A 25934-nucleotide genomic window follows, 5' to 3' on the forward strand; every position below is an offset into this window, starting at 1 on the left:
TCATACCTTCAGCGCCTCTTAGCACTGTGATCTATTTGGTTCAAAAACTTTATCTTCACAGCATTTCTTTAAGGGTCCGAGCAAGTCAAGTTTAATTCTTCAGCTGGTATAGTCTAATTTCTTTTCTGGCAGTACTAACATGTTTTCTAGATTAATATTAATCATAAAGATTCTCTTTTATTTGCTCACCAATTATGTTGTAGAAATAATTTGCCTCTGTTTTTCAATAAGTAAATCTACAATGGTTTCAATAAATCATTACTATAATGGTATAACCTCGTGCTTTCATGGCTTAGAATGCCCTTCAAAATGTAATAAGAATTTAGACACTTTGAAAAGATTTGAAAAGAAAATATTATTGTAAGTGGCCTTTGTAGCTTTATTCAAAATCCCAATAATTTGTTTTAATTACAGAATATGTTATGAATCCCTGAATTGTGTCAGGCCTTTGTTAAACATAATACATATATTATCTTATTTAATCTTCACAATAACCCTTTAAGTTTGGTATATTACACCCATTATTACACATATAAGAAACTGAGGTACAACCAGGATGCCTTCTCTAGCCTTTTAAAGGTTGATCTTTCTGTTAGGAAGAGACTCCACCTCCATTCGCACCCCCCACCTCCAGGAATACTGAAGAGAGTTTTTTGTTTGTTTGTTTTGGTTTGTTTTGTTTTTTCCTATATTCTTACAAAGGGGAGATTTGGCTCGAAGGTGCCATACATCTGGCAAACAATGAACAAAACAGGAACATAAGTCTTCCTGACCCAGAACCTAAGCTCTAAACCAATATGCTAGAGAAACTGCTGTGTGTCTCGGAGAACCTTCAAACACAGAGACACTTAACACAGAGACATCTTTTAGTTCAACACTCCAGTTTCGTAAATGGAGTCTAAATGAACCATCCAAGGGCTCACAGCAAGTCACAGCAGAGACAACAGTACTGACTCCTAAGCCGGCGTCCACTCATGGAAATTTAGTTTAATCCAGTTAAAATCTGATTGATTAGAACTGATCAACATTTTAGTGTTTATACACTGCATAATTACCTATAGTTATTTTATGATATAAAGTGATATTGAACTATTACTGATGTTTTGTGAATTAACTTCTCTCTTCTGAGGGAGAGTGGAAATATGTTTTTAGAAGTAAAATTAGTATTTTCTAGCATTTACTGAGTACTTATTATGGGTTTAGAAATTTTAAGTATACTTTCACCTACATCATCTCTAATCCTCATGATGAATAAAATATAATAATATTCTCATTTTAAAATGAAGAAATGGAACCAGGACATTTAAGTAATTTGCCAAAGATCACAAAACTAATGATTAATAGGAAAATGCATCCTGATTCCTACCTGGAAAGGTTGTTTTGGAAAAGCAAGATGAATGTTCAAAAACACAACACATTTAATCAAAATCTCCACTTGCTAAGAATAAGAAAAAAATACCTTTTGTAAGCCTGGAGGTGAGAGGTGGGGATGAAAGTAGAATCTCTTCCCACCAGAATGTTCAACCTCTAAAACACTAGAGAAGGCATTATAAATTATATTTAATTAAAAGTATCAAAAGTAATCTTACCTTAGGATCCTTTTCAAGTTGTTGATTTAGTTTCTTCCAACCTAATTTATCATAATTAACTCTATAATATCCAGTCATATTCAAATTCAAAATCACCCAGTCATGGTCAGAATCTGAAACTTGCATTTCAGGGAATACTTCTATAAAGGAATATGGGAATAATTTGAAATGGTACATTTAAAAAAGGTTTTAATACCTATTTATACTACATACTCAATTCTAAACAATAAACCAAAGAAACAAAAAATTAAAAGAATTCTAAAATATATATTGCTCTTACCAGGTCATTATATATTTTTCACATATAATAGCTTTTGATTTGACATTTCTCTTTAAAACTCTATGTTCAACAAGAATATTTTAGTTTGAAATGAGATAGCTTTTCAAAAGCTAGACATTTCAGTATTTTATTCCCTGCCTTTATATGTGCATATATGTAAAGATGTTTTTAAAATTTGTTACTTACTGCTTCTTTGATCTAGCCAAACTAAAGATTGCGTAGTTCCATTTTTTATCCAAAGAATAGGGACAATCCATGTGTCACTTATTGGAAGAAAATAAAAAATTTAGTTACTTTTCGCACACAAAAACATACATTCTGAGCCACGATTAAAGAGACGATGAAATAGCACACAGAACTCGGATTCTTGGTCATTCTCTCTGGATATGCAGAGAGGATTACTTACCACTGTTTCTACAAGCTAGTTTTACTTTCGCTATTGTTTACTCCTCTCTCCTGTTATGTCTTATGGATTTACTTCCTTTTATAACTTAGGTAGCTACTAAAACTCTTATGTCTCAAACCTTTAAGGCCTGTGTATGTTAAATTATAGACACCTGGCTTCACTCAAGGGTAGTTCAAATGCTGCAAATAGACCCAAATCCATCCATGCCCAGAGAGGTGAAAAGTAGTTTAGAAGAAAAAGCTTGACAATCACTTCAAAATACTTTCAGCCGCAAGCATTCTCCCCATCTGAAAAGTATTCAACAGGAATCATCCATGACATTTATATTTATTGAATGTCTGCATTCTTCCCACATTGCTGGATGTGACCTGGATGAAGTAGCCAACCACAGGAAGCACATTCATCATCGGAAGAGATTACTCAGAGTTTGGGCAATATTTCCAATCTTGTTAAGCTCTCACAAGCCTGGTGTCTTGAAGACTGTCAACTGTGGGTCTGTGTGTATCTGCATAGCTAAGACACACAGGTCTTCTCAAAAATCGCAGAGTAATACAGTGTCCCATTTCTCTCTCCTGAGGCTTTAAAGAAAGAGTAGAACTATCTGAAAATTTTGGTGATGGTATTTGAAAATGAATTACTCATTTGTGCTGATACTGCAATGAAATGTGAAGATTAAAACTACCAAAAACTGTTGAAAATCAGCTAATAAATTAAGAAAGGGAACAGAAGAAGAAAGGGATATAGTCTAGGCTATTTTATACTCTTTTCACTTTTACACAATCTTTTGGGATACATGCTACTGCGTGTATTTTATAGATAAGGCAACTGAAACTCACAGAGCTTAAATAACACCTAAGGTTTGAATTTTTGAGAAGTCAATATCTGAACCCAGGTCTAACAGAATCTAAAGGCCATCATTCTAATGTTGTGGGTATGGCTACAAATACACAAATGCACGCATCCACACACATATGTGCACACCCCCGCACAGAACTATTCCTCAAGGAAATAGTTACCATTCAGTTTCATTTTTAAGGAAGAGAAGACTACTCTGCAATAAGACTTCCTTTCCTCTTTACTAAAATATGGCAATCTATGGCTCTTATTGTCTCCAATTTAGAATCCCAAGTAATTCATTACCTCTGTCTGAGGGACGAAGAGGAACACACAATACTCCACAGCTTGGGTCGCTGATGTAACCCTAAATCCCAGAGTAGGGGCACTGTGTCTTGAATCCCTAACTGTGGGTCTCTGGCCTTGCCTGGACACAAGGACTCTGCTTCACCCTAGTACACAGTCACATTGCAGAAGTGTGTATGCCCAGCGGGGGTAATGCTTCTTCACCCACAGGCTGGATTCCATTGGGTCAGAGCTCACCCCCAAGGAAAGTGAAGACAAAGAAGAGCAAAGCTACCTACTTGCTGGTTAGAAGAGTCTGATTTTTAACCTTTTCAAGATAAAATGGCTCCTGTTTCATGACACCAGTAGACACATTTAAAGTGATCACTGGAAAACCACTCTGGTGTGTCCAACTGTCCATTATTTTTTTTATTGTTGCTGGCAAAATAACTGTACTCTGGTCATCTATGGCCTGTTTTAAAAAATCATCACAAAAGCAGGTAAGGTTATCAATGAAACATTTTGAAGTAGCAATCTCCAAAAAGAAGCTCGGTAGCTATTCTCTTCCTCACTTATGTAGTAGTCCTGCAGTGGGTGATCCTCTGGGGCAAATTTGGAACTCTGTTTATATATGAATCGTTCTTTAATTAATTCATTCAATAAATATGAACATATATTTATTGATCTAACATGTTCCATGCTGTGTTCTGGGCGCTGGGAATATAGTGAAGACTAAAGACACTACCCATGACCTAAGGGAGTTCTACAACAAGACAAAGTTGTTTTCCTGTGGAACTGCCATTCATCCATGGCCTCCCAGTCTTTTCCAGTATCATACAAAACAACTCAGCAAGAACGTGTCAGAAAGTAGGACAATTACCATTTGAAAATGCCTCCACAGATCATCTTGCTCAGCATTTGAGTAGGAAAACGTCTTCAAATATGACTGTAAAAATAGAAAAGTTAAGGTTAAAATAAATAACATGCCAAAGCAATTTCTGTTTACTGCCATCCAGGTAACAACTATTTTGCAAGCTCACCTTGAGTGCACTGACAAATAAATGCTCATTCAAGAAACCAGAAAGCATCCGGGCCATAGACGCTCCCTAGGAAAAAAAGAAGCTCTCTGTCATTTGAACGAAATTCAATATCCCCATACTGACACATTCCATATTTATAAGCAATATTCTGAGCTGTGCTCCTGATTGCATTTTGCATTTTAGTTGAATGTTTGAATTATTTCGGAATGTGCTAATAAAATAGTACCCTAATTAAGAGGTAAAAGGTAAGCAGATGTTCTACATGTAAAGAGTGCAGAGTACATAACATTTTTAAAAATTGAGATCTTTACATAGCAAGAATAAATTTCCATCAAGCAGAAGGGTTCACCTTAAAAGTAGCAAGTTGTTAAAGTCTATGGTTGATGGATCCAAGCATTAATATGGGCTTGATTGATATTTGCAAGGTAAGAATTAATTTAATCATGTTTTCTGAAACCTATGTATTGAATTAAAATAAGGTTATTTTCATAAAAAGTTTTAAGTTGTATATTGATATAGGACCCTTAGAGTCCACTTTATGCAACTTTCTACAAGAGTACAAAACCAAAGGAAATTTCTAACTGCTTTTACCTTGCTGTAAGTAAATAAGTCATAGAGTTCCTCTATTTCACTTGTTTTGAAATGTTCCACCTTCAAGGCCACAGCTCTAGTCACCAGGGCGTGATCTTCTCTGAGGACATTATGTAAAATGTTGGAAAAAAAGATCTCATTCTATAAAGGAAAAGATTGAGCAACATTAACTCCTGAGGTGTCACAGAAAACCAAAATTCTATGGTCTTCAAATACTTTCAAAAACTGATATTGAAGAGGGAGAAAATTCAGTAATTAAGAAGTGTCTATGAATTGAAAGATGCCAAATAAGTCAGGATTCCTTGAATAACAAAACTATAAGACACTTTCTTTCCCATTTGTATCCTTTTTCATTTCAGTTTTTAAAAAGTCAATTACAAAGTTAATACGGTTTCCAAAAGCCACCTACATTTCCGACAGGGAGGTCCATGGCCATCCTGAAAGGGCCTTCCTTAAGGTGGTTTTAATTATCTAAAATTTCATCAGTAATTTTATCAATAACTCCTTAAAATTAATCAGCCTCTCTTTCATGAATATTTACAAACCAAAAGCATGCCAGATCTACAAATTCACAAACATGCTGATGTAATAAATGAAAATTGAAAATAAATCTGGATACTACAGTTTATGGCTCATGCATTAAGATAAGGCAATTTATTACATTTTAATGAGAACCACAGGACTCTTCAAAAGACTAGCTCTCTCTCAGACACATGATAAAGGCAATTTCTCCCTGAAGTAAAGCTAGAAGAAAAACCAGTTGATAGCCAGAGAGCTTTGTGATGACAGAGCTAGAGCAAAGACCAGTGGAGAAGTTATACTGACACACGTTCATAGCCTGGACAACCGGGTGAACCCCTCATGATCCACAGGAACCCTCAAGTCCCTATTGACTATCTTTGGGATCTGCAAGTTGACTCTCTCAGCCTTTGACAGCGTCAGATTTTCAAAACCTGTTTCACTTCCATTTGCCAATGTTCTCATCAATCCCTTTCTATAAGCACATAATTTTATAAGCACATTATTTCTATAATCAATTCAATCAACCATTGATTAGGCTATTATCAAACTCTGCTTTTCCGGAAATAAGAAAACCTATCATTTAGAGCAATACATCTCAAATTTTAACATGAATAAGGATCACCAGGGGATTTTGTCAAAATCATCTTCTGATTCAGTTGGTTTGGGTTGGAGCTTTTATTTCTAATAAACAACCCGATGATGCTGGTGCTGCTAGTTTGAGAATCACACTGAGTAGCAAGGATTTGGAGGAGTCATCAGTAAGCATGGATTTTATTAGTTTAACACTCAAGGCGTCTTAAGAGTGTCTCACTTGGGCCGGGCGCGGTGGCTCAAGCCTGTAATCCCAGCACTTTGGGAGGCCGAGACGAGCGGATCACGAGGTCAGGAGATCGAGACCATCCTGGCTAACACAGTGAAACCCCGTCTCTACTAAAAAGTACAAAACACCAGCCGGGCGAGGTGGCGGCGCCTGTAGTCCCAGCTACTCGGGAGGCTGAGACAGGAGAATGGCGGGAACCCGGGAGGCGGAGCTTGCAGTGAGCTGAGATCCGGCCACTGCACTCCAGCCTGGGCGGCAGAGCAAGACTCCGTCTCAAAAAAAAAAAAAAAAAAAAAAAAAAAAAGAGTGTCTCACTGGTGACCTATAACCACAATGTAGAAAATAGAATAAAATCACCCGTAATATCGCACCCTCAGCCTGTTAAAATGTTAGTGTAGTTCTTTTCCATCATTTTTCCTATGTACTATTTATTCCCATAGTTGTAAAAACTTTTTATCTTGCTCATTTACTTATTACAGCATTTTACAATTTTGCTACCTCATCTTTATAATTATCCCTTATAATGGCTGCTGCATTATAAAGAAAACAGAAACATAAATTGAAAGAAAACAAACCAAAATTTAATAGTGATTATCTCAGTGTGATCAAATCAAGATGATTTTCTTCTTTTCAAAGTACAGCAGATAAAAATTTTGCAAAAGAAAAACCTTAAAATATATAAATACATAGCTGCATAATAACCCATCGGGTCAATGGCCCATAATTGATTCAATCATTTCTTTTATTAGCTAGGCATTTAAGTTACTTTCAGCTTTTTGCTGTTTTAACCAGTTTTAATGAATATTTTTGCACATACTGCTTCTCTACATTTTGTGGGTCTCCCCTAACCCCATCAGAACAGATTGTCTTTCTTTCTTCTGCCTGCCTGGCATAAGGTTTTATGTAATCTTCTTGATATCACTATAACCATACAAGGTAATTAATGAGTGAGACAAACACCTCTTCCTCAACACCCTAGAGGTCTTTCTACTCTGGGCCTCCCATAAAGTGATGCTGTCCGTAGCCTGTTTCAGTTCTATTGGAGGGAAACATTACATAAAACATGATGTCAGCTTTTAAAAAAAAAACTAGCTACTGCATATAGTGATTAGATAACGTGAATCTGTATATTCACCATTAATTTGTCCCACAAGCTGCAATATGTCAGAGAAGGCCTATTAAAATTTTTTCCTTTTTTTTTTTTTTGGAGACAGTCTCACTCTGTTGCCCAGGCTGGAGTGCACTGGTGTGGTCATAGCTCGCCACAGCTTCAATTTCCTAGGCTCAAGCAATCGTCTCACCACAGCCTCCTGAGCAGCTGGGACTACAAGGGTGCACCACCATGCCCAGCTAACTAAAAAAAAAATTTAGTAGAAACGAGATTTCACTATGTTGCCCAGGCTGGTCTTAAACTCCTGAGCTTAAGAGATTCTCCCACCTTGGTCTCCCAAAGTGTTGGAATTACAGGTGTGAGCCACTACACACAGCATAGAATCTACTTTTATCCTTAGAAATATAACAAATATAACACTATTTATTGTAATAAATTTGTACAGAATATCATGATGATTAAAAACACAGAATCTGGAGTTAAAGTGCCTGTGTATGAATCCTTCCTCCGTCCTTTAGGAGTTAGGTGACTCATCAAAGACCACCAACTTTATCTCTCTGAAACTCAGTTGCCATCTGAAAATGGGTAAAACAACAATGTCTTCAAAGGATTATTATGAGGACTAAATTAATTTTCATAATGTTACAAGCACAACAGATAGCAAATAGGACATGCTCCATAAGGGTTAACCACTGTGGTGATTACTTATCATTATTTTTATTATTATCCTTCAGAATTGTTCTGAGGATTGAATGAGATAATATAAATAATTCTATTTAAGTACATAAAACTAGTACCTAGTTAGTGGTAGTTGTCTCAACAGTACCTAGCAGATGCCATTATCATCTGTTGAATGACTGCATGAAACCCATTTTACAAATGAGGAACTAAAGCTCAGAGGTGTTCATCTGCCTGCCTCAGCTTACCATCATAGTAAAGGCAGAGTAACATCTGATGGCTGCAGTGCCCATGTGTACCTTTTCCCTTCACCAAGTCTGCTGCTTTCTTAGATCAGGCAGCAGGAAAGTGGAGGAAAGTCAGTGAGTGGCAATGTCAGGGCTAGAGCTTCAGAGATCCAGAAAGCCTTCGTCCTTAATGTTCTGACCCCAAGAGCATAATCCATTCATATCAGCTGAAACTAGACCTCGAAATAGAAAAAAATTGAAAATCTGTTTCTGCCTAAGGGTCTATGATTCTGTTACTCAATTTCAATCATATTATTAGATTAAAAGGAGGTTAAAGTTCTTGATCTCCAAAAATCTTTGAAAGCTAAGCTTTTTAAAAACAAAGAACGTAGCAATGTCCTCAATCACCAGGATCTGACGCTTTCACTCAGCTCCACAAGCAACTAAGAGATATAGAAAAGAGTGACTAACAAACTAATGATAAAAAGAAATAATTAAAAGGTACAAAAAGAGACTAACGTTGTAATCTTAGCTTCAAAAATACCAGGAAGATGTTTTTGGCAAGTTTTGCGAGATATTGATAAAACCTTAACCATTTTAGTTGTTATAAGAGGTAACTGAAATTGATATTCATGATGTATTCTATCTACTTAAGAAAATAGAGTAAATTTCATTGTCTTACGGGAATTAAACTTTTTCCCTTATTAACTCCATCCACAGAGTTAACTTAGGACATATCCAACTGCTTTTAAAAGAAATTAGAGATGGCACTAACCATGAGTGAATAAAAGTTATGAAAGAGAGATACAAATGATTTTGTAGGCATAGAGTAAGTGGAAAGGACTGTTGGAGACAGCTAAGACAATAAACGCATACTATATGTAGATAAAGTATATGCATATATATATATGAAAAGAATTGTATATTGAAGACACACACACACCATTCGCTTCTTGAGGATAAGAACAATCCAGTGTGTTTTTGCCATAGAGCACAGTGGTTAAAAGCATGGGCTTCGCAGTTGGCGTGACCTGGAATTGAATCTCAGTCCTGACATTTAATAACTATGAGACCTTGAGCAACTTACTTAATGCTTCTATACCTCAGTTTCCTCATGTGTAAAATAGAAATAACAACAGCACTCATACAGTTGGTTTGAGGACTGAATAAGATGATGTATGTATAGTGCTCACACTGCCTGGCACTTAAGTTCTAAGTACTCACTGCATGGTAAATACAGTATTATTGTTGTTATCGCCATATGCTTGTCATCAGACTAGACCTAGACAGCTAGTTATAAAATCAGGCCTGTCCCAATTGGGCAAATGACCTTGGGCAAGTCATTTAACCTTTCAGTACTTCAGTCTCCTGATCTATATAATGACATCCAAACTTTCCTCCAGGACAAGTAGGGCCTGTGCATAGTCCATGGGGAGGAAGAGAGAGGCGCTGCCGAGTGACTGGGCTGGGGGACTCTTATAGGATGTCTATAAAGGGCAGGGAGGTGGCATGGAACTCGGGTGTTAAAAGACTGCACTACATCAGTGCTTGCCAGATCTGTGATTTCACAAACAGATAAAAAGAGATTTTTAAAAAGGTTTCTGTGGCACTAAGATAGGCTTGTCAACTTTTTTTTTCCTGCCAAACTATCAACCAAAACAAGTACCATCTACCTACCGTCCATTATCAAGTTTCATAAAAGAAGGAAAGCTTACTTCCAAAATAATAGAAAGAATATCATCTTAGAATTTCCTTCAGAATGAATAGATTTAGCCTGTAAAGAAGATCCAGCAAGTAGAGATAGCATTAAATATTAATAAACACTTTGAATGAGTGAAGGCAGGGAGGAGAAAAGAGGTCAATAATCCAGCCTTGGAACAACGGGAGCTGAGATGAGATGGGGACCAGCAAAGAGGCAGGAAGGAGCAATCCTGAGGACCAGAGAGGTTACAGGAGACAGAAAAGAGGAGGGGAAGAAGATGCAAACCAAGAAAGGACCTCTGGTTTATAAAAGAAGTGAGGTTTATACCAAAAGATAACATTAAGTCTAAACATTTAGATAGCTAAATCAAATCAATTTGGTTTTATCATGGCATTCTAAAAGCACTACATAATTACCCTAAATAAATTAAATATCAGAAGTAAAACCTACAGTTGAAAGAATTAGATTTGCACATGGATGTATTTATTTTTTAATATTACTATTTACTCAAATTAGCAAAACAATATCAGCAATAGTATTAAATATGAAGTATCATATTACTTATCATAAAAGCCACACACTACTGTTACAGTTTCTTTAAAATACAGTCTAGGTTGGGCACGGTAGCTCACGCCTGTAATCCCAGTACTTGGGAGGCCGAGGCTGGTGGACCTTTGAGTCCAGGGTTTGAGACCAGTGTGGGCAACATGGCGAAACCCCATCTCTACAAAAAAATACAAAAATTATCTGGGCATCGTGGCACACGCCTGTAGTCCTAGCTATTCGGAAGGCTGAGGTGGGAGAACTGCTTGAGCCCAGGAAGTCGAGATTGCAGTGAGTCAAGATCACGCCACCACACTCCAGCTTGGGTGACAGCAAGACCCTGTCTCCAGCCTAGGTGACAGAGCAAGACCTAGACTATATACATATATAGTCCATATAGTAGGAATAAGAAATATATGTAGTAGGAATAAGTGAAAATAATCTTAGGCAGTCATTTAAAATCTTTTTTAAAAAGATCTAATAATTTGTAGAAATGCTCAGGATTATGAAGTGGAAATACGAATAGGTAGAAATATGAAGGAGAATATGAAGTAAAAAAAGCAATATAAAATTTTATGTAATTCCCACTTTCAAAAACATTTACAATAGATAAAAAGCCTAGAATTAAAAAAAATATATCAAAACAATAACACAAATTATTTTTGGTATCATAGGTAATTTATTATTTCTTGTATTTTCCTGTATTTTATACATTTTCAAGAATTAATATACATTACTTCTATAATTAGGAGAAAAAATGTTAAATAAACTTAATAAACATACTTACTCTTGGGAGTTTAGGATTAAAGTAGTTAATTACTTCAAACTCAAAATAAGATGCAAAACCCTCCTTGAGCCAGATGTTGTTCCACCAATTCATGGTAACCAAGTTTCCAAACCACTTTTGGAAATAAGAAGAAAAAAGAGCTTTCTTAAATTTAATTTTTAAGTTATATTCATTGTAATTGCATGTTAAGTAAATGTAAGGTCAAAAGACATAATTAAAATTTATTTGCCATCAATAACAAAACTTGAAGACAGGACAGCAAAAAAACAAGTTGTTGTTTTCACATAAGGAGATATTAGTCATGCATTTCTCAGAAATATTCCATGTTCAGTGATTAAAAGCAATTTTTGTTTTAAAACTGCGATGTTTAAACATAAGGTCAGTTAGAATAGCATTTCTTAAACTGTCCACTTGGCCCAAAAGTTGTTTTTAGTTCCATAAAACAGAAGCCCTGAATGCTGACTTGCCACCTACTAATTCTAGTACCTTATACTCTAAATAGGCTGCAACTGGTTTTTACTTTAAGCAGTTGTTTATATTTTAAGAACTTGATAATTTGATCTGTGCCATGTACAAATCACTCAAGTAATCATATGTTCTGCAATATAGTTCAGCTGTAATTATTTTCTGTTTGAACTGAACAGAAAAAAAAAAAAAAAAAAACCAGTGCCAAATAGATGATGAACAGGATTAGGAAAGAAAAACAATGATTTCCAAACTAACAAACCCGAGGTCTGGTATTTAACCAAATTCTTATAACAGCTATAATTACTAATAGCCTGTACTGCAAAACAATGTGTCACTTAGGCTATCATAAAAAATGACACTTTGGGTGATTTAATAAAACTTGTGAATGTGTGTGTTTTACTGTGCACCAGGGTATTAGTCAATCCTAGTAAACTGCTCTTTTCCAAAACTTCTTATGGAGCCACATTACTAAGATAACATCGTTGAGATTATTTCTTTCTTAACAGATTTGTATTAATGGAGCAGACACTGAAATGCAGATAAGAAAATCTTCATCAAATTAAACAGCTAAACTTCTAAAATCCCAATGCAAAAGCAAATAGATCTGATTAAATGGATTGTCATTTACACAACCATTGGGAATGCAGCTCAAGGGTTAATTATTGCCACCTTGCTAATGTATTACCTGCATCCATTTAACCTCTCTCCAACAACAGCAACAACAACTAGAAATTTATAACAATCTGCTGATGAAATGTGCATAGCTTTCGGTGATCCTTTTGAATAACCCTTAGTTTAGCTGAAATGAAAATAAAATACTCCTGTGTCTGCATGGCTTACTTTTCCTGAAGAGGACTTTGTGGAGCAAAGTTAATTGTTGGATGTAAATACCCAGCCCTCAGACGAACTGTACCGTCTCCTTCCTATGATCTGTTACCAGTAGTTCAAATCCACCCTGAATCTGAGTCTTCCCCATTTTTACTCACTGTCATACTTTGCGATGTTTTTCTCTTTAAAATATGGTATTTTAAAAGATGGCAGGGTCTTATTGAGGTTTTTATGCTATTTTGGTAGCGCACCTGGAAAATAACTTCACGTGAAATAGAAAGAACATTTTACCACATGCCTGGTGTCCAATCTCGTGGGAGACAATGTAGGAGATCAGAATCTTTTTTTCTGTCAGTTGATCTTTTGGTTCCAACAACAATACTGATTCATCAAATATCATTAGTCCCCAGTTTTCCATTGCATGGTTGTCAAAACTAGGCAAGGCAATTATATCTAAGTGGATTTAAATGGAGGAGAATATAAAATAATATTTTCCAAAAAATGGGATTTTTTAAATATCTCAAAATGAAATCATAAAATTGCCAAAAAATACAAGAGAATATTTATAACCTGAAGGCAGAGAAAGCTTTTTAAAGACTAATACCAAAGACAAAAGCCAGCAAATAAATTATTTTGACTATGTTAAAATAAAATATTCTTGATAAAGGCTTGTATTCAAATATACAAAGAATGCTTATAACTCAGCAGTAAGGAAACAAACAACCCAACTACAAAATGGGCAAAAGATCTGAAAATACACCTCACTAAAGAAGATATATAAATGGCAAATACACATATGAAAAGATGCTCAACATCAATTGTCATTAGAGAATTTTAAATTAAAACAATGAGATACTACCACACACCTACTAGAATGGCTAAAATCCAAAACACTGGCAACACCAAATGCGGATGAGGATGTGGAGCAACAGGGACTCTCATTCATTGCTTGTGGGGATGCAAAATGGTACAGTCACTATACGTTGACCATAAGATCTGACAATTACATTCCTTGGAATTAACCCAAATGACCTGAAATCTTATGCCCACCCAAAAACCTGCACACAAATGTCTATAGAAGCTTTATTCATAATTGCTAAAAGTTGGAAGCAACCAAGATGCCCTTAAATAGGCTAATAGATAAACAAACTGCAGTACATCAATACAACAGAGTATTATTCAGTGATGAGAAATGATGGATCATGCTAGGAAAAGATATGGGAAATTTTAAGTGCATGTTGCTAAGTGAAAGAAGCTGGTCTGGGAAAGCTACATACTATGCAATTCCAACTATATGACATTCGGGAATAGGCAAAACTATAAAGATAATAAAAAGATTGGTGGTTGTCAGGGATTCGGGGGAAGCAGGGGAAGATAAATCGATGGAGCACAGGGGATTTTTACGGCAGTGAAACTATTCTGTATGATACTGCAATTGTTGATACTGGTCATTATACACTTGCCAAAACCCATACTGCTGTACAATGCAAAAACTGAACCGTAAGATAAACTAGGGAGGTTAGTTAATAATAATGTTTCAATATTGTAGCAAGTGTACCATACTAATGCAAGATGTTGACAACAGGAGAAAGGAGGGAGATGGAAGGAAAGAAAGAATATATGGGAATTATCTTTTTTTTACACAATCTTCCTGTCAACCTAACACTGCTCTAAAAATAGTCTATTTATATTAAATACTTTAGCCAGGCATGGTGGCTCATGCGCATAATCTCAGCACTTTGGGAGGGCTAGGCGGGTGGATCACTTGAGATCAGGAGTTCAAGACCAGCCTGGCCAACATGGTGAAACCCTGTCTCTACTAAAAATAGAAAAATTAGCTGGGCATGGTGGTGTGCACCCGTAATCCCAGCTACTGGGGAGGCCGAGACAGGAGAATCACTTGAACTTGGGGGACGGAGGTGTCAGTGAGGGGAGATTGCGCCACTGCACACCAGGCTGGGTGAAAGAGTCAGATGCCGTCTCAAAAAATGAATAAATAAAAATAAATATTTTAGTTCACCAAAATACACTATAAACAAATTTGAAAGGCAAAGAATAATATAGGGAAAAATACTTAAAGCATATACCACAAACAATTAGATAACTTTTTAATATTTAAAGAACTCTGAGAAAACAGAGAAAAAACCAAACGTGAACAATGCACCAAAGAAATACTTCAAACAGCCAAAAATCTTATTTAAAATGGTCATCATTAATCATCAAAAATCAAAAATTAAAATGATTTATCTTTAAAATACATAGGAGTCTAATAATTAATATGTGTAGGTATAGGAAATTTGGCACATAGCCTACAGGTAAAGTGTCAAATGGCACAATAATAACCCAAACACCTAGCTCTATCAGTCACTATAATATTTTGATATTCAGTCCAACTTTTGACTTGAGAGTGAATTAAAATGATAGTAACATGAGAAAAAATACTGTTCTATATAAGGGATACCTGAACACCATTCATATAATCTTAGATTCTAAAGTTTAGAATTCACTGAGCAAGCTACAAGAAAATAAGCTAAAAGAACAACACAGAAGAAATAAAACAAATTGTTTTTCACCCAACTCACTGACGGTAAGGGTATGGCATATGCGGGAAATACTGGTAGGGGAGGCATTTGTTTTGTTTTGTTTGTGACTCAGCAAAGAGTTAAAGCAATTAAGAAACATTATCTTTCTCCTAAAAACCCAGTAATAGAGGAACTCTTTATTTTAATCACCTATCAATAAAAATAAGGTTTTGATTGAGTGACTCCTATGAGCGCTCATAGGGTAACATCAGTTGAGATGCTATGAAGGTTACAAAGAAAGTATCAAATGTATCCCTGATGTCAAGGAATTAATAATCTGGTCAGAATTTAAGTGGAATTACTGAACTAATCGCATATATTTATTTCCTCCATCCCCCAAAAAGTTTGCGGTTGACCACCTGACTGCCATGGGTTCTAGAGACACAAAGAAAAAGACCCTTCAGATCCTAACTCCAAGATCTAATGAGAGAGATAATTAAAATACAATTGGTCAAGAGTTCAAATGGAGGAATATGCAGGATGCTGTGGAAGTGTGAGAAAAGAAGTCAGGGAAGGCTTCCTGGACGAGGAGGCACTGAGTTGAGAAACAGAATTGAATTAAGCAGTGGATAGAAGGCATTTCAGGATGTGCAAACAGCATGTGTAAGAGCCTGGTGGAGACAAGAGGAAGGTGAACACATAGGAGTGAGCAGAGACAGTGCTAGAGCATCCTTCCCACTCAGGAACTGCCAAAAGCCCTGAGAGGTTGGTAAGAGAAGCACCTTTAGAAAGACATGGTACTGACTTCGGACTTAACCCTCAGGGCAATGGGAGGTCACACAGAGGTTTTAAAGAGAACAGTAACATGATCAGATTTTCTCTGGAAAGATCCTTCTGGTTTCATATGAAGGATGGCTTGGAGGGAATATGGAGAAGCTATGAGAGTACAGCTGTGGTGGAGATGATGATGAAAACTAGGGAGAACCAAGGGGACAGTAAGAAGTGAAAGGATGGATGGATGGATGTAGGGGATGATAAGGCGACTAATTAGATCGAGGGTGTGCTTCAAGGGAACAGGGTGTCAAGGATGACTCTGGACTTCTCATCTAAATAAATACAAATATAACTTTTCTTGCCAAGACAAGGGGCATTTTGGGAGCCTCAAGCCCCAGAAATGCCAGGAGCTTAGTCTCCGTGCCTGAGCTCCTGCTGCATCCAAATCCCTGAATTATAGGTGCTACCTCCAGGATTTCTGTATGGGCCAAGGGTGGTTTCCATCTCTTCATTCCCCATTCCTCCTTAGCCAGAATGCTCAAGCTGCAGAGACCCTGACTTCCTGGGGTTCAGAAGGCTCAAGCTCCCAAATATTTACTCCCCACCTTCTTCCACTATCTGCCAGTATAGGCAGAGCATACTTTTTTCAAGTCTTCAACTAACGCGTCAGAGGAACAAAATACATTTACATGATACTTTCAATTTAGAGAGAAAAAACATTGAACAACTTTCTGAGCTGAGTGACTCATACAATTTTAAGGACATACCACATAGATCTATGAAAGGTTAAATATTTACGTATTTTCTTAAGGATCATATTATATTCACATATCATTCCAATTTTATACAATGAAAATTCACAGTTGGGACCACTAAGTCCGAATTTAGTGATTCACAGCTAATGGATATTTTAAAAAGCACAACTTAGTAAAGGGAACTGAAGTAACTTCTGAAAGCCCACTAGCTAAAGTGATCCAGACACAGCATTGCAAACTTGCAGTATGAGAGAAAAGGCCTGAACACGAAAGAGAAAGCAGGGTCTAGAGGATGGGAGGCTTCCACTGAGTAGCCGGGAGAGACCTAAAAAGTCTGAGAGCTCCCCAGCAGCTGCTGAGCACATGGCTCTGTACAGAGAAAGAACCGGTGGGCCTCTGTGTGTTTCCGAAGGTATAAGACATAGGTCAGGAGGCTAAGTCCAAAACAGCAGCTAAATGGTGACAGTGGATCCTTATGGGTTTGTCTGTGTATCTTGAGGCCTCAACCAAGGGCCCAAATAACAGGAAACCAAATGCACTGAAAGGAAAAGATTACCTCACCTGCTTTTGGAAGAGAGTAACTGATATTAAACAAATCCTCCAGAAAAGAGAAGGTGGGACCTGTGATGTTCAAAGCAAAGTCTACACTTCCATTTGCAATGGCATCTTTCCGGGCCCAGATACGTATCTAAATCAAAACAGTTAAGCAGTGATTAGGAAAACCAGTAGTGATTTTGTAAAGAGGTAGTCTGCTTGCTCCAATTCCCTGCTGCTGAGTCAAAGTCTTACCTTTTCAGAAGAAGCTACACAATAAAATGCTTGCATGCCTACATGTCCTGAGAAAACCCCTGAAGGCTGTTCACTAAGTTATGAACAGTGATTCCCCCGAAAGCGTATTTCAATCTTTGACAATAGCATGTTCAATCTGGAATCATAAAACAACCCTTGGAATGTGTCGTACCACCATCTATCCCTACAGTAAGTGTAGATTCTATAGGCATTTTGTGCACTTTAGGCCCTTGCTTCCCATTTTAGGATATATTACTAATGATCCAAAACAGAATTGCACTGTGAGTGGAGGTTATATAGTATGGTACATATTAAGCATATTTAAATCATGCAAATTTAAAATGGTTTGGCAGTTACAACATTAATAGTCCTACTTTACTTTCAAAATCTGAAATAAGGTTAATTCTCCTAATTTAAAAAAGTTCATCAAATGTCTCATAATTTTAAAGCTGTTGAAGCAAGTAAATTATAATTCTTTTGTTATTCTATTGCAAAATGACACTTCCACTTTAGCAAGGAAAAGGAAATCTCTGCCATGTTTTGTCCGTTTTGTGTGACCACTCTATTGTTTGGGTAATTGGAGCTTATTTGTGTGATTTTAGTGAGTAATATCCTATTGTTTTAACATTAATTTTTACTGTAAATTGAAAGTATTGTAAACTCTACAAAAACAAAAGGTAAGCAATTCTTAATAGAATTGCCAGCATTAATGTTAAAGAACATGCATAAAACTTAAAGATCTTGGAATGAAAGTTACCAAGTGAGATAATTAAAATATTCATCCTGTTGTGAATGCAGTTAATTTAAGAAAGAACGCTCTGCGAAACGTTAGAGAAAATGCTAAGGAAACGAAAGAATCACAGTATTTATAGATTTGTGCCCTCCAAGAACATATTCGTCTTACTGTGTTTTTATTTCTGCTTAAAAGTATTTCTAGAATTATGTAAATTCTGAACTACTTACATGTTTCTTATGTTTATCCTCATGCCACACATGAACCACACTTTCCATTTCATGAAATCTTTATCTGTTACTTAATGAGAAATTTGTAAACGGGTTGGACTCTATTCCAAGTGTTTTTTATTTTTGTTCCTCTGCAGAGTGTGTAACGGACTCATTAACTTTGTAAAGCTGAGCTGTAGCCAAATGTTCACATTCCACTGATAGACTCATGCCAAACTTCAGTGTGCTGGCTAAGAACATGACTTTCTTAGGCATGCTGCATTTCCTTGTTGCTTCTATGGCAGCTGGCATCCTTTCCGGGGTGATCTTTCACCGATAAATAGATATCAGCCCTCTACAAGAATCGCTGACTGTGTGGCAGCTCTTACCACAACAAGGCACTTGAGATAATGGAAGCCGAGGAATCACCTTTGGTCTGTCATTACCTATGGGAGCCATGGGGCCCATTCTTCCTTGCCAAACTCAAAGCACATGCTTCCAAATCATGCCTGAGCAGATTTAACAATATGAGCCATGCACGTTTAACTTGGCCAGTGTTATATCTGTAGATGACAAGGATCTACTAGTAATTATTCAATAGGAAAATCAAACTGGAGCCAACAGCTTAGGAAGATAACAAGCTGTCATTTGCATCTAACACAGTATTATTAATTCATTAAGTTAGGAGGAGCTTTGGGAATTGCTCAGCCAACACAATATTATTAATTCATCACTAGGTTAGGAGTTGTAAAGGAGGAATAGCTTTGAGTGATTCTCCCCTGATGAGGGACTTAGCTCACCCACAGCTTCCTTTTCTCCACATGTCAACGGTGCAAACCTGGAAGATCTCAGGCCCAGGAGAGTATGTTAGCGAGCTACAGGGCCTGATTTTTCTCAGTTCGATGAAGTCTATGTGTCTAGAAAGAACTGGGCCTAAGGCCCACTGTGATAGGGAGTGAACCAGTATATAAGGCACTGCCAGTATAACCTCCATATTTTCCTAAAGGATTATTATAAAGGGGGTAATTGGGTGAAAACCAGCTGTTTCAGGACAGAGTGCCAACTTTACACAACTCAGAAACAGCGTTGCATGCTCCAGAACTGAAGAATATGGCAGTTCAGCTTCTGGATAGGTATGGGGACAAGCGCGACTTTATTTTAAATGCTAATCCACTATGTAACTTCTGACTAAACTTAAGCCTAAGAGTGCCTCTAAATGTCTACTTAACATGTTAACTCATTATGTAGAAACACCTATTCATAGTAAGTTTCCTTCAAAACCACCCTTGTTGTTCTGGAAATCATAGGCTGTGATGTGGCCAACTACACATTTCTTCCAGAGCATGTATGCTTTTCCCCGAAGATATAAGCCCTGGGTCTGGGGAATTGCAGAGCAAAGATCTACTTGTCTTGCAGCCAGCCAAGACCTGCTTCTGTCTTTAAGTTCCCCTAATAAAACATCCCAAACCAACAAACTAGATTTGTCTGCCTCCTTCCTCAGTCTCTCAGCTCCTTCTGCATTTGGGGGTCGTTTTGTTATATGGCCCTTTCACAGAACAACAGGGATAATATTTTAACCTGCATGCACCATTTCAGCCACAGCAGTTGTTCTTGGCTGGTGTCTGTTTTGACTGGTTGATGCCTGGCCACGCTGGTTGCTAACTGTTTTGAATATCACCCAAGCTTCAAGACTCCATTAACCCTGGGCTAAGTACACATCACACACTAAACCCAAACATCAAGGTGCCAGTGCAGCAGTGCTCCCCATTCTCTCCTGTCTTCTGCAAAAGTAGAAACACACTGGGAAGAGGGGGCACAGACCTTGCCTTGAGGAGTGGGTTTAATATGGAGTCTTTCCATGAAAACCTATCCAAAGAATGGCAATAGGAAATGTTATGTCCCATTCTGCAAAGCCACACTAAGAACTTTTACAGGGCTTGGGAGAGAGAACTAGGAATCGATTTGGGATATGCAGGCATAACCACTGGATGCAGAAAAGAATAGATGAATAATCTGCAGCCAGTACACTCTTCCTTACCTACAGAATCTTCCTCACTCACCTCCTTGCCCCTTTCTGTTCTGTTGACATGGTCATAGTCGCATATAACAAATGCAACTAAGTAAGTTGGCATGTGGGGCGTAGTGGAAAAGGTAGTAACAGTCCATTTGCTTCCATTCACATCTTCTTTTACAGACTGACCTAGAGAAATTTATTTTAGTTCAAATCACAGCAAATCTAAGCAATAACATATCTTTGAAATAATTTGTCAAGTCAATTGTCACCCAGCTACTCCTTTCCAGCTATTCCTCATAGTCTAGCAGTTCAGATTTCTCCACCTACTCCTAAGCTATCCAAAACGACATTAGGAAAATCTCAGAACAGCATCTTGGGCCTGAATCAGCATTTTGAATAATATGGGCTTGATTGAGGGCCAAATCCATGAGCACTATAACCTTAGTCCCCAATCTGCCTCCTTTCTCTCCCACCTAATTCTATTGTTTTCTAGTCCAGCCAATTTCTCACAACACTTAATCTAGAGCTGCCCAGGCCCCATGGTAGGTCAACAAGGTGCAATTCTACTACTCTCAGGTTTCAACTAAGACTTTAGTGGAAGCAATCTGGGGCATTTAAAGCTGAAATCACAAACTCAAATGCCTACAAGGGCCAGGCACCTGAAGTGAAATGGGTTGGTGTACGCTAATAGGGAGTGGTGAGGATCATCTGAGAAGAGGCTGCAGGAGGCAGCCAACCTCCTGCTGGAGACAGCAAGACTTGTCGACCTGGGAACCTGCCTTTAGATGACAATTGTGGATGCTAAATTCCCTTTCAACTAAGGTCCTGAGACTTAAAGCCTCTTCTCAAATGTAACTGATCACTGCCACGTAAGAGCTGTAGGTCCAGTGTTGTTAGAACTTCTAAGTTTTCACATTTAAATTTTTATGTAAAATCTCTGGATATTTTAAAGTTGGAAACTGATTTAACAAAAAGAAAAAAAGGCACATGAGCCAAATGAAACACAGCTGTGCCCCAGATTCAGTCTAAGCCCACCAGCTTGTTATCACTAATGATCAACAGTTGAAGCCCAAACTAAGCGGCAGACAGACTGCCTATATATAAGAACAGTATAAAATCCGCAGCTTCTAATACGAAAGGAATCAGGGTTTACCATCTCTAAGATGTGGATGCCGACACATACCCCAGGTGACTGCTCTACCTAATTATAGTAGACCGTAATTGTAACACACCATAATACACTGCCTGGAAAAGCTACTGGTGTAAATGTGATTATAAAACTTATATAGATAGACAGCTAGATATAGACAGAAAGCATTACTTACCTAGCTTTGGCATGTTGGAAAGGGCCACATAACTTGGATGATGAATAATTGTAATATTAAAAGTTGCCTTCAGAGCTGGCTCATCAAAACAAGGGAAAACATACCTGGCAAATGTTGGTTCCAGCTGGGATGCTAACAGGGCCCTGAAATACATTTTGGGGAAATTTTTATTTATTTTTATCTCAACCCAGTGGAATAAAAAAAAATGTTGAGATGATGGTTTGTAAATTAGACTGGTGTGTTAGAGGAAATTTCCTCTCATCTTCCTCACTGCCCACCCCATCACACTAACACACTCCAATTATCATGGCACCTTAGAATTCTCCTAAGACCTAAATACAAGCACACTCTTTACTTTTCAACCACAAAATAGTATTTGCTTTATTACGTCGTAAACGTTTAAAACCTTCTACAAACAGAATAGAAACAAATATAGCAAATATGCAACACCAGTCTTTTGAGAACCAGGTCTTTATAAAGCTAGGAGTACTTTGAGAATGGTCCATTGCCTTCATCTTCCACTAAAGTAAAAGTCAGTGGAAGAATGTCTACATTTTTTTCTTTTTCTCACATGCCTCCTCTTCTTTCTAGCTAAAATCTTACAAAAAGTTTCATTTTGGACACCCTTGGGAGTAAACAATATGAGTACATACTGATTGAACAAAACAACTTTCAATTATATATGGGTAAATGTATCAAACCCCTACTGATTGTTCCTCTATCTCCATGGCAAAATGCAAAGAGTGACATTATCCCACCACACAAAATACAAAGAGTGACATAATCCCACCACATACTGGTGACTCACAGCGAAAAACTTAGGGACAAGAATACCCTGAGCAGACAAGAATATGTCAGGTATACCCTCTGCTACCACTGCCTGAGTCTGATGACAGCATAGGTCCCAGCAAACAACTTCCTTCTCAAAACAAACAAACACACACACACACACACACACACACAAACCCTGCAGTCTCATTATCCCATTTGTGAAGACTTGCTTACCTGGGAACCTGTCTTTAGATGACAACTGTGGATGCTAAATTCCTTTTTCAACTAAGGTCCTGAGACTTAAAGTCTCTGATACATTTGTTTTTGCATCAGGCCCAATTCTTGAATAAATAAAAGGTGAATTCAACAAAGATATCTCAAGAGTGTATGCCATCCATTACTTACCCTTGTGATCCCTCCTTCACCATCATAAGACTGCTGCTCGCATAAAAATTCACACAGCTTTAGGAAGGACACCCAGGACAGTTGGCACATGCAAACACCTCTCAGTCAGCTATTTTGAAGTGTCATAACCTCATTGTATTGACAAAAATAATAATTTATAGTAAGGCCTGTTTGGCTTATTTGCTGTTGCCCACATCATTACATGCTTACTTGCATAGACTGCACGGAGCCCTGTGGGCTCTGACATCAGCTACTTTCACTGCAAGACCGTACTCCACTCCATCTACTACCAACTGAGAAATCCTGGACAGTACATAATCTTGTTAAGTCCCAGTTTCTCCACCTAGAAAATAATGACCCTATTTACCTTGTACTGCTGTTTGAGCTTTTAAAATATTGGTAATTAAATTTACCAATAAATCCCCTTTGAATTCTCCTATATCCCTTCCAATCTCATAAATCATTCTTGATACAGATGAACTATAGAAGAATTCAAAGAGGGATAAGTTACAGGATGGAATGGAGGTTCGGAAATCACTAGTTTCAGATGCATCTTTAAATGTCCCAGGGTTAGGGGAGGTGGGAATGGTTAATGGGTACCAAAAGAAAAACAGAAAGAATGAATAATAACTAGTATTTAATAGCACAACAGGGTGACTATAGTCAAAATAATTTAATTGTACTTTTAAAATTAACTAGAGTATAATTAGTTTGTCACATAAAGGATAAATGCTTGAGGGGATGGATACCCCATTCTCCATAATGTGAATATTATGCATTCCATGCCTACATCGAAGTATCTCATGTACCCCCACACATATATATAACTACTATTATACCTACAGAAATTTAAAAATTGAAAAAAAATGTTCTAGGGGCTACAGCTGACCACAGGTTAAACATGAGTCATATTTGTCTCCCCAGTAAATTTGAAACTGCTAGAAATGAGAGGTTATGTATCTTTTTCTTCTGTATGAGTTGACAGAAATCTGGGTTCACAGCAATTGTATAAGTATCTGTTTAGCCAAGAACTAATATAAAATAAAAGCAGAATGATATCAGCATATGCAAAAGAATATAGAGTACTTTGGCAGAGTTTGTTTTACCGGCATTTGTTTTATGGTTTTAGTTACTGTCTTTAAGGGGATGGGACAAAGTAGAGAAAATTCAAGCCATTGACAATATAGTGGAAAGGACAGGCATGAACAGGAAATTCAGCCACCTGGGTTCTTGCTTGGAATCTGTAAAGGCTGTTGTGTAACTTTGGGAAAGTTGCTTAATATACCACTTAAATTTTCTATAAAATGTAGATGATCTCTAAGGCCACTCAGAACCCTAAAACTGTGATTCTAAGGGAGATTAAGATATCCAGCAAGATGGAAAAAGAGCCCATGAGTCATCTAAAGTTGGGAGAAACAACCCCCTTCCAGGTTCATGCATGGCCTTCAGGAGGTCTTTGAGCCCTCTGAAATTATAGGATATTTCGTACAACTGGTGGCATATTAAAAAATATATGCTCATGTATTTTTTAAAAGCCAACAAATGCCTATTGTCTTTGTAACAGAAACTATAGGAGGTAAAGCTTGATCATACGTTCTCAGCTGCCATGACCTCACAAAGCTTATGAATCTCAAAAAGGCTGCAAGGTGGGGAGCGGAGAGAAAATTAGACTCTTTAAGGAAGTGGGAAACTTTATTTTACAGATTCCAAAAGTGAACCTGGAGCGTAAAAGCAGGTGGAGATGCTAGTTTAAAGAGTCACCACTTTAGCAAATCAAACATCAAGCAAGCATCTTCCAATTCCATGATTCAGGTCTCCAAATAAGTAAAATAAAGTCTCTCAAATTTAATTCAACTATTTCCCTCCCTAGTTTTATGCAAACAAACAAAAAGTTAGGGGAAAATCCCTACAACACACAGTCTCCGGCTCTCAACCTTAACTGCAGAAGTCAGGTCTAACCAGCAGCACATATGATCTAATTATGCCACCTCTGGGAACCTCACAGTGGTGTTTCCTTCCCTTTTCTCTGTGCTTTGGACTCAAGCAACCCTCTAAAGATATTTTGACCTCAGAAAATAGAACCATCCACCAGCCTCTCCTCCCTTCAAATCTCACTGAAACATGCTATTATGGTGTCCATTAAGTCTGTGTTTAGAATGGTCAGCTGGTGAGGGAGTTAATTTTGGAGAATTTGTCTCCTTGTGGGTCAGTATTGCAGAGCAAATTTACTGCCCTCTTGTCTAGAAAGAGAATCATGGACTCACTGTTTTCTCGTGCTGGAAGTGGATCATGGACTCACTGGTTTCTTTGTAGTCAAGAACCACATGACACCCTTGGAGAATAAATCTACTACCACATTAAAAAAATCTACTACATCTATTCAGTAAGCTATTTCATTCCAAATTATTTTATGAACTTTGTATGCCTACAGCTCCAGTTAACAGGTGCTGAATAGCATAGTTGGACAAGTGTTAAATAAAACTCTTAGGAAAGTTGTCCTCCCACACAGTTTTTTTTACACAATAACATGCTCAGAAATCAAAATGTTTAGTAGAGCCAGATGTTACACTTACTGGACTGTGTAACATCCAGTGAACCACATCCATGTGGTTCAGGGGTTGGCTTATGAATCATGTTCGTTTATTGCTTGTGTAATAGAATCTGAAAACTGAAGTTTTCACCAGGCAACAAAACATAAGAGATGTAAAATTCCACAGAAAGGTGCCAAAAGATGTTATGAAGATTTTCAAAATAAATGGCCTTGAGAACCTGGGTTTGCCTGTTGGGCTTCTCAGCTACATGAGCGCCACAGAAGACGGGTCAGAGAATGGAGACAAAAGAGATCATAGAAGATATCTCTTGATGGATGGGAGGGGTAAGCATTATTTTGCCAAGCTTTCTATGCTCTCAGGGAGTTGGGAGGAGG

The 25934-nt window shown here is 37.4% G+C and overlaps 1 protein-coding gene across 1 annotated transcript in view; it reads right to left on the reverse strand.

The window, feature by feature from the left end:
• LVRN (laeverin) overlaps nucleotides 1-25934 on the reverse strand; it is a 77164-nt gene that overhangs the window by 24736 nt on the left and 26494 nt on the right. The window contains exons 2-12 of the mRNA XM_008014194.3: nucleotides 21833-21975; nucleotides 20554-20693; nucleotides 17324-17450; nucleotides 13010-13164; nucleotides 11416-11529; nucleotides 5026-5166; nucleotides 4435-4500; nucleotides 4275-4340; nucleotides 3694-3866; nucleotides 2056-2132; nucleotides 1590-1729 (exon numbers count right to left, since the gene is read on the reverse strand). Of these exons, the coding sequence (XP_008012385.3) occupies nucleotides 1590-1729; nucleotides 2056-2132; nucleotides 3694-3866; nucleotides 4275-4340; nucleotides 4435-4500; nucleotides 5026-5166; nucleotides 11416-11529; nucleotides 13010-13164; nucleotides 17324-17450; nucleotides 20554-20693; nucleotides 21833-21975 (1342 nt within the window). The remainder of the gene's footprint in view (nucleotides 1-1589; nucleotides 1730-2055; nucleotides 2133-3693; nucleotides 3867-4274; nucleotides 4341-4434; nucleotides 4501-5025; nucleotides 5167-11415; nucleotides 11530-13009; nucleotides 13165-17323; nucleotides 17451-20553; nucleotides 20694-21832; nucleotides 21976-25934) is intronic.

The sequence above is a fragment of the Chlorocebus sabaeus genome, chromosome 23 (genome assembly GCF_047675955.1).
Source record: "Chlorocebus sabaeus isolate Y175 chromosome 23, mChlSab1.0.hap1, whole genome shotgun sequence".
NCBI classification, from domain to species: domain Eukaryota; kingdom Metazoa; phylum Chordata; class Mammalia; order Primates; family Cercopithecidae; genus Chlorocebus; species Chlorocebus sabaeus.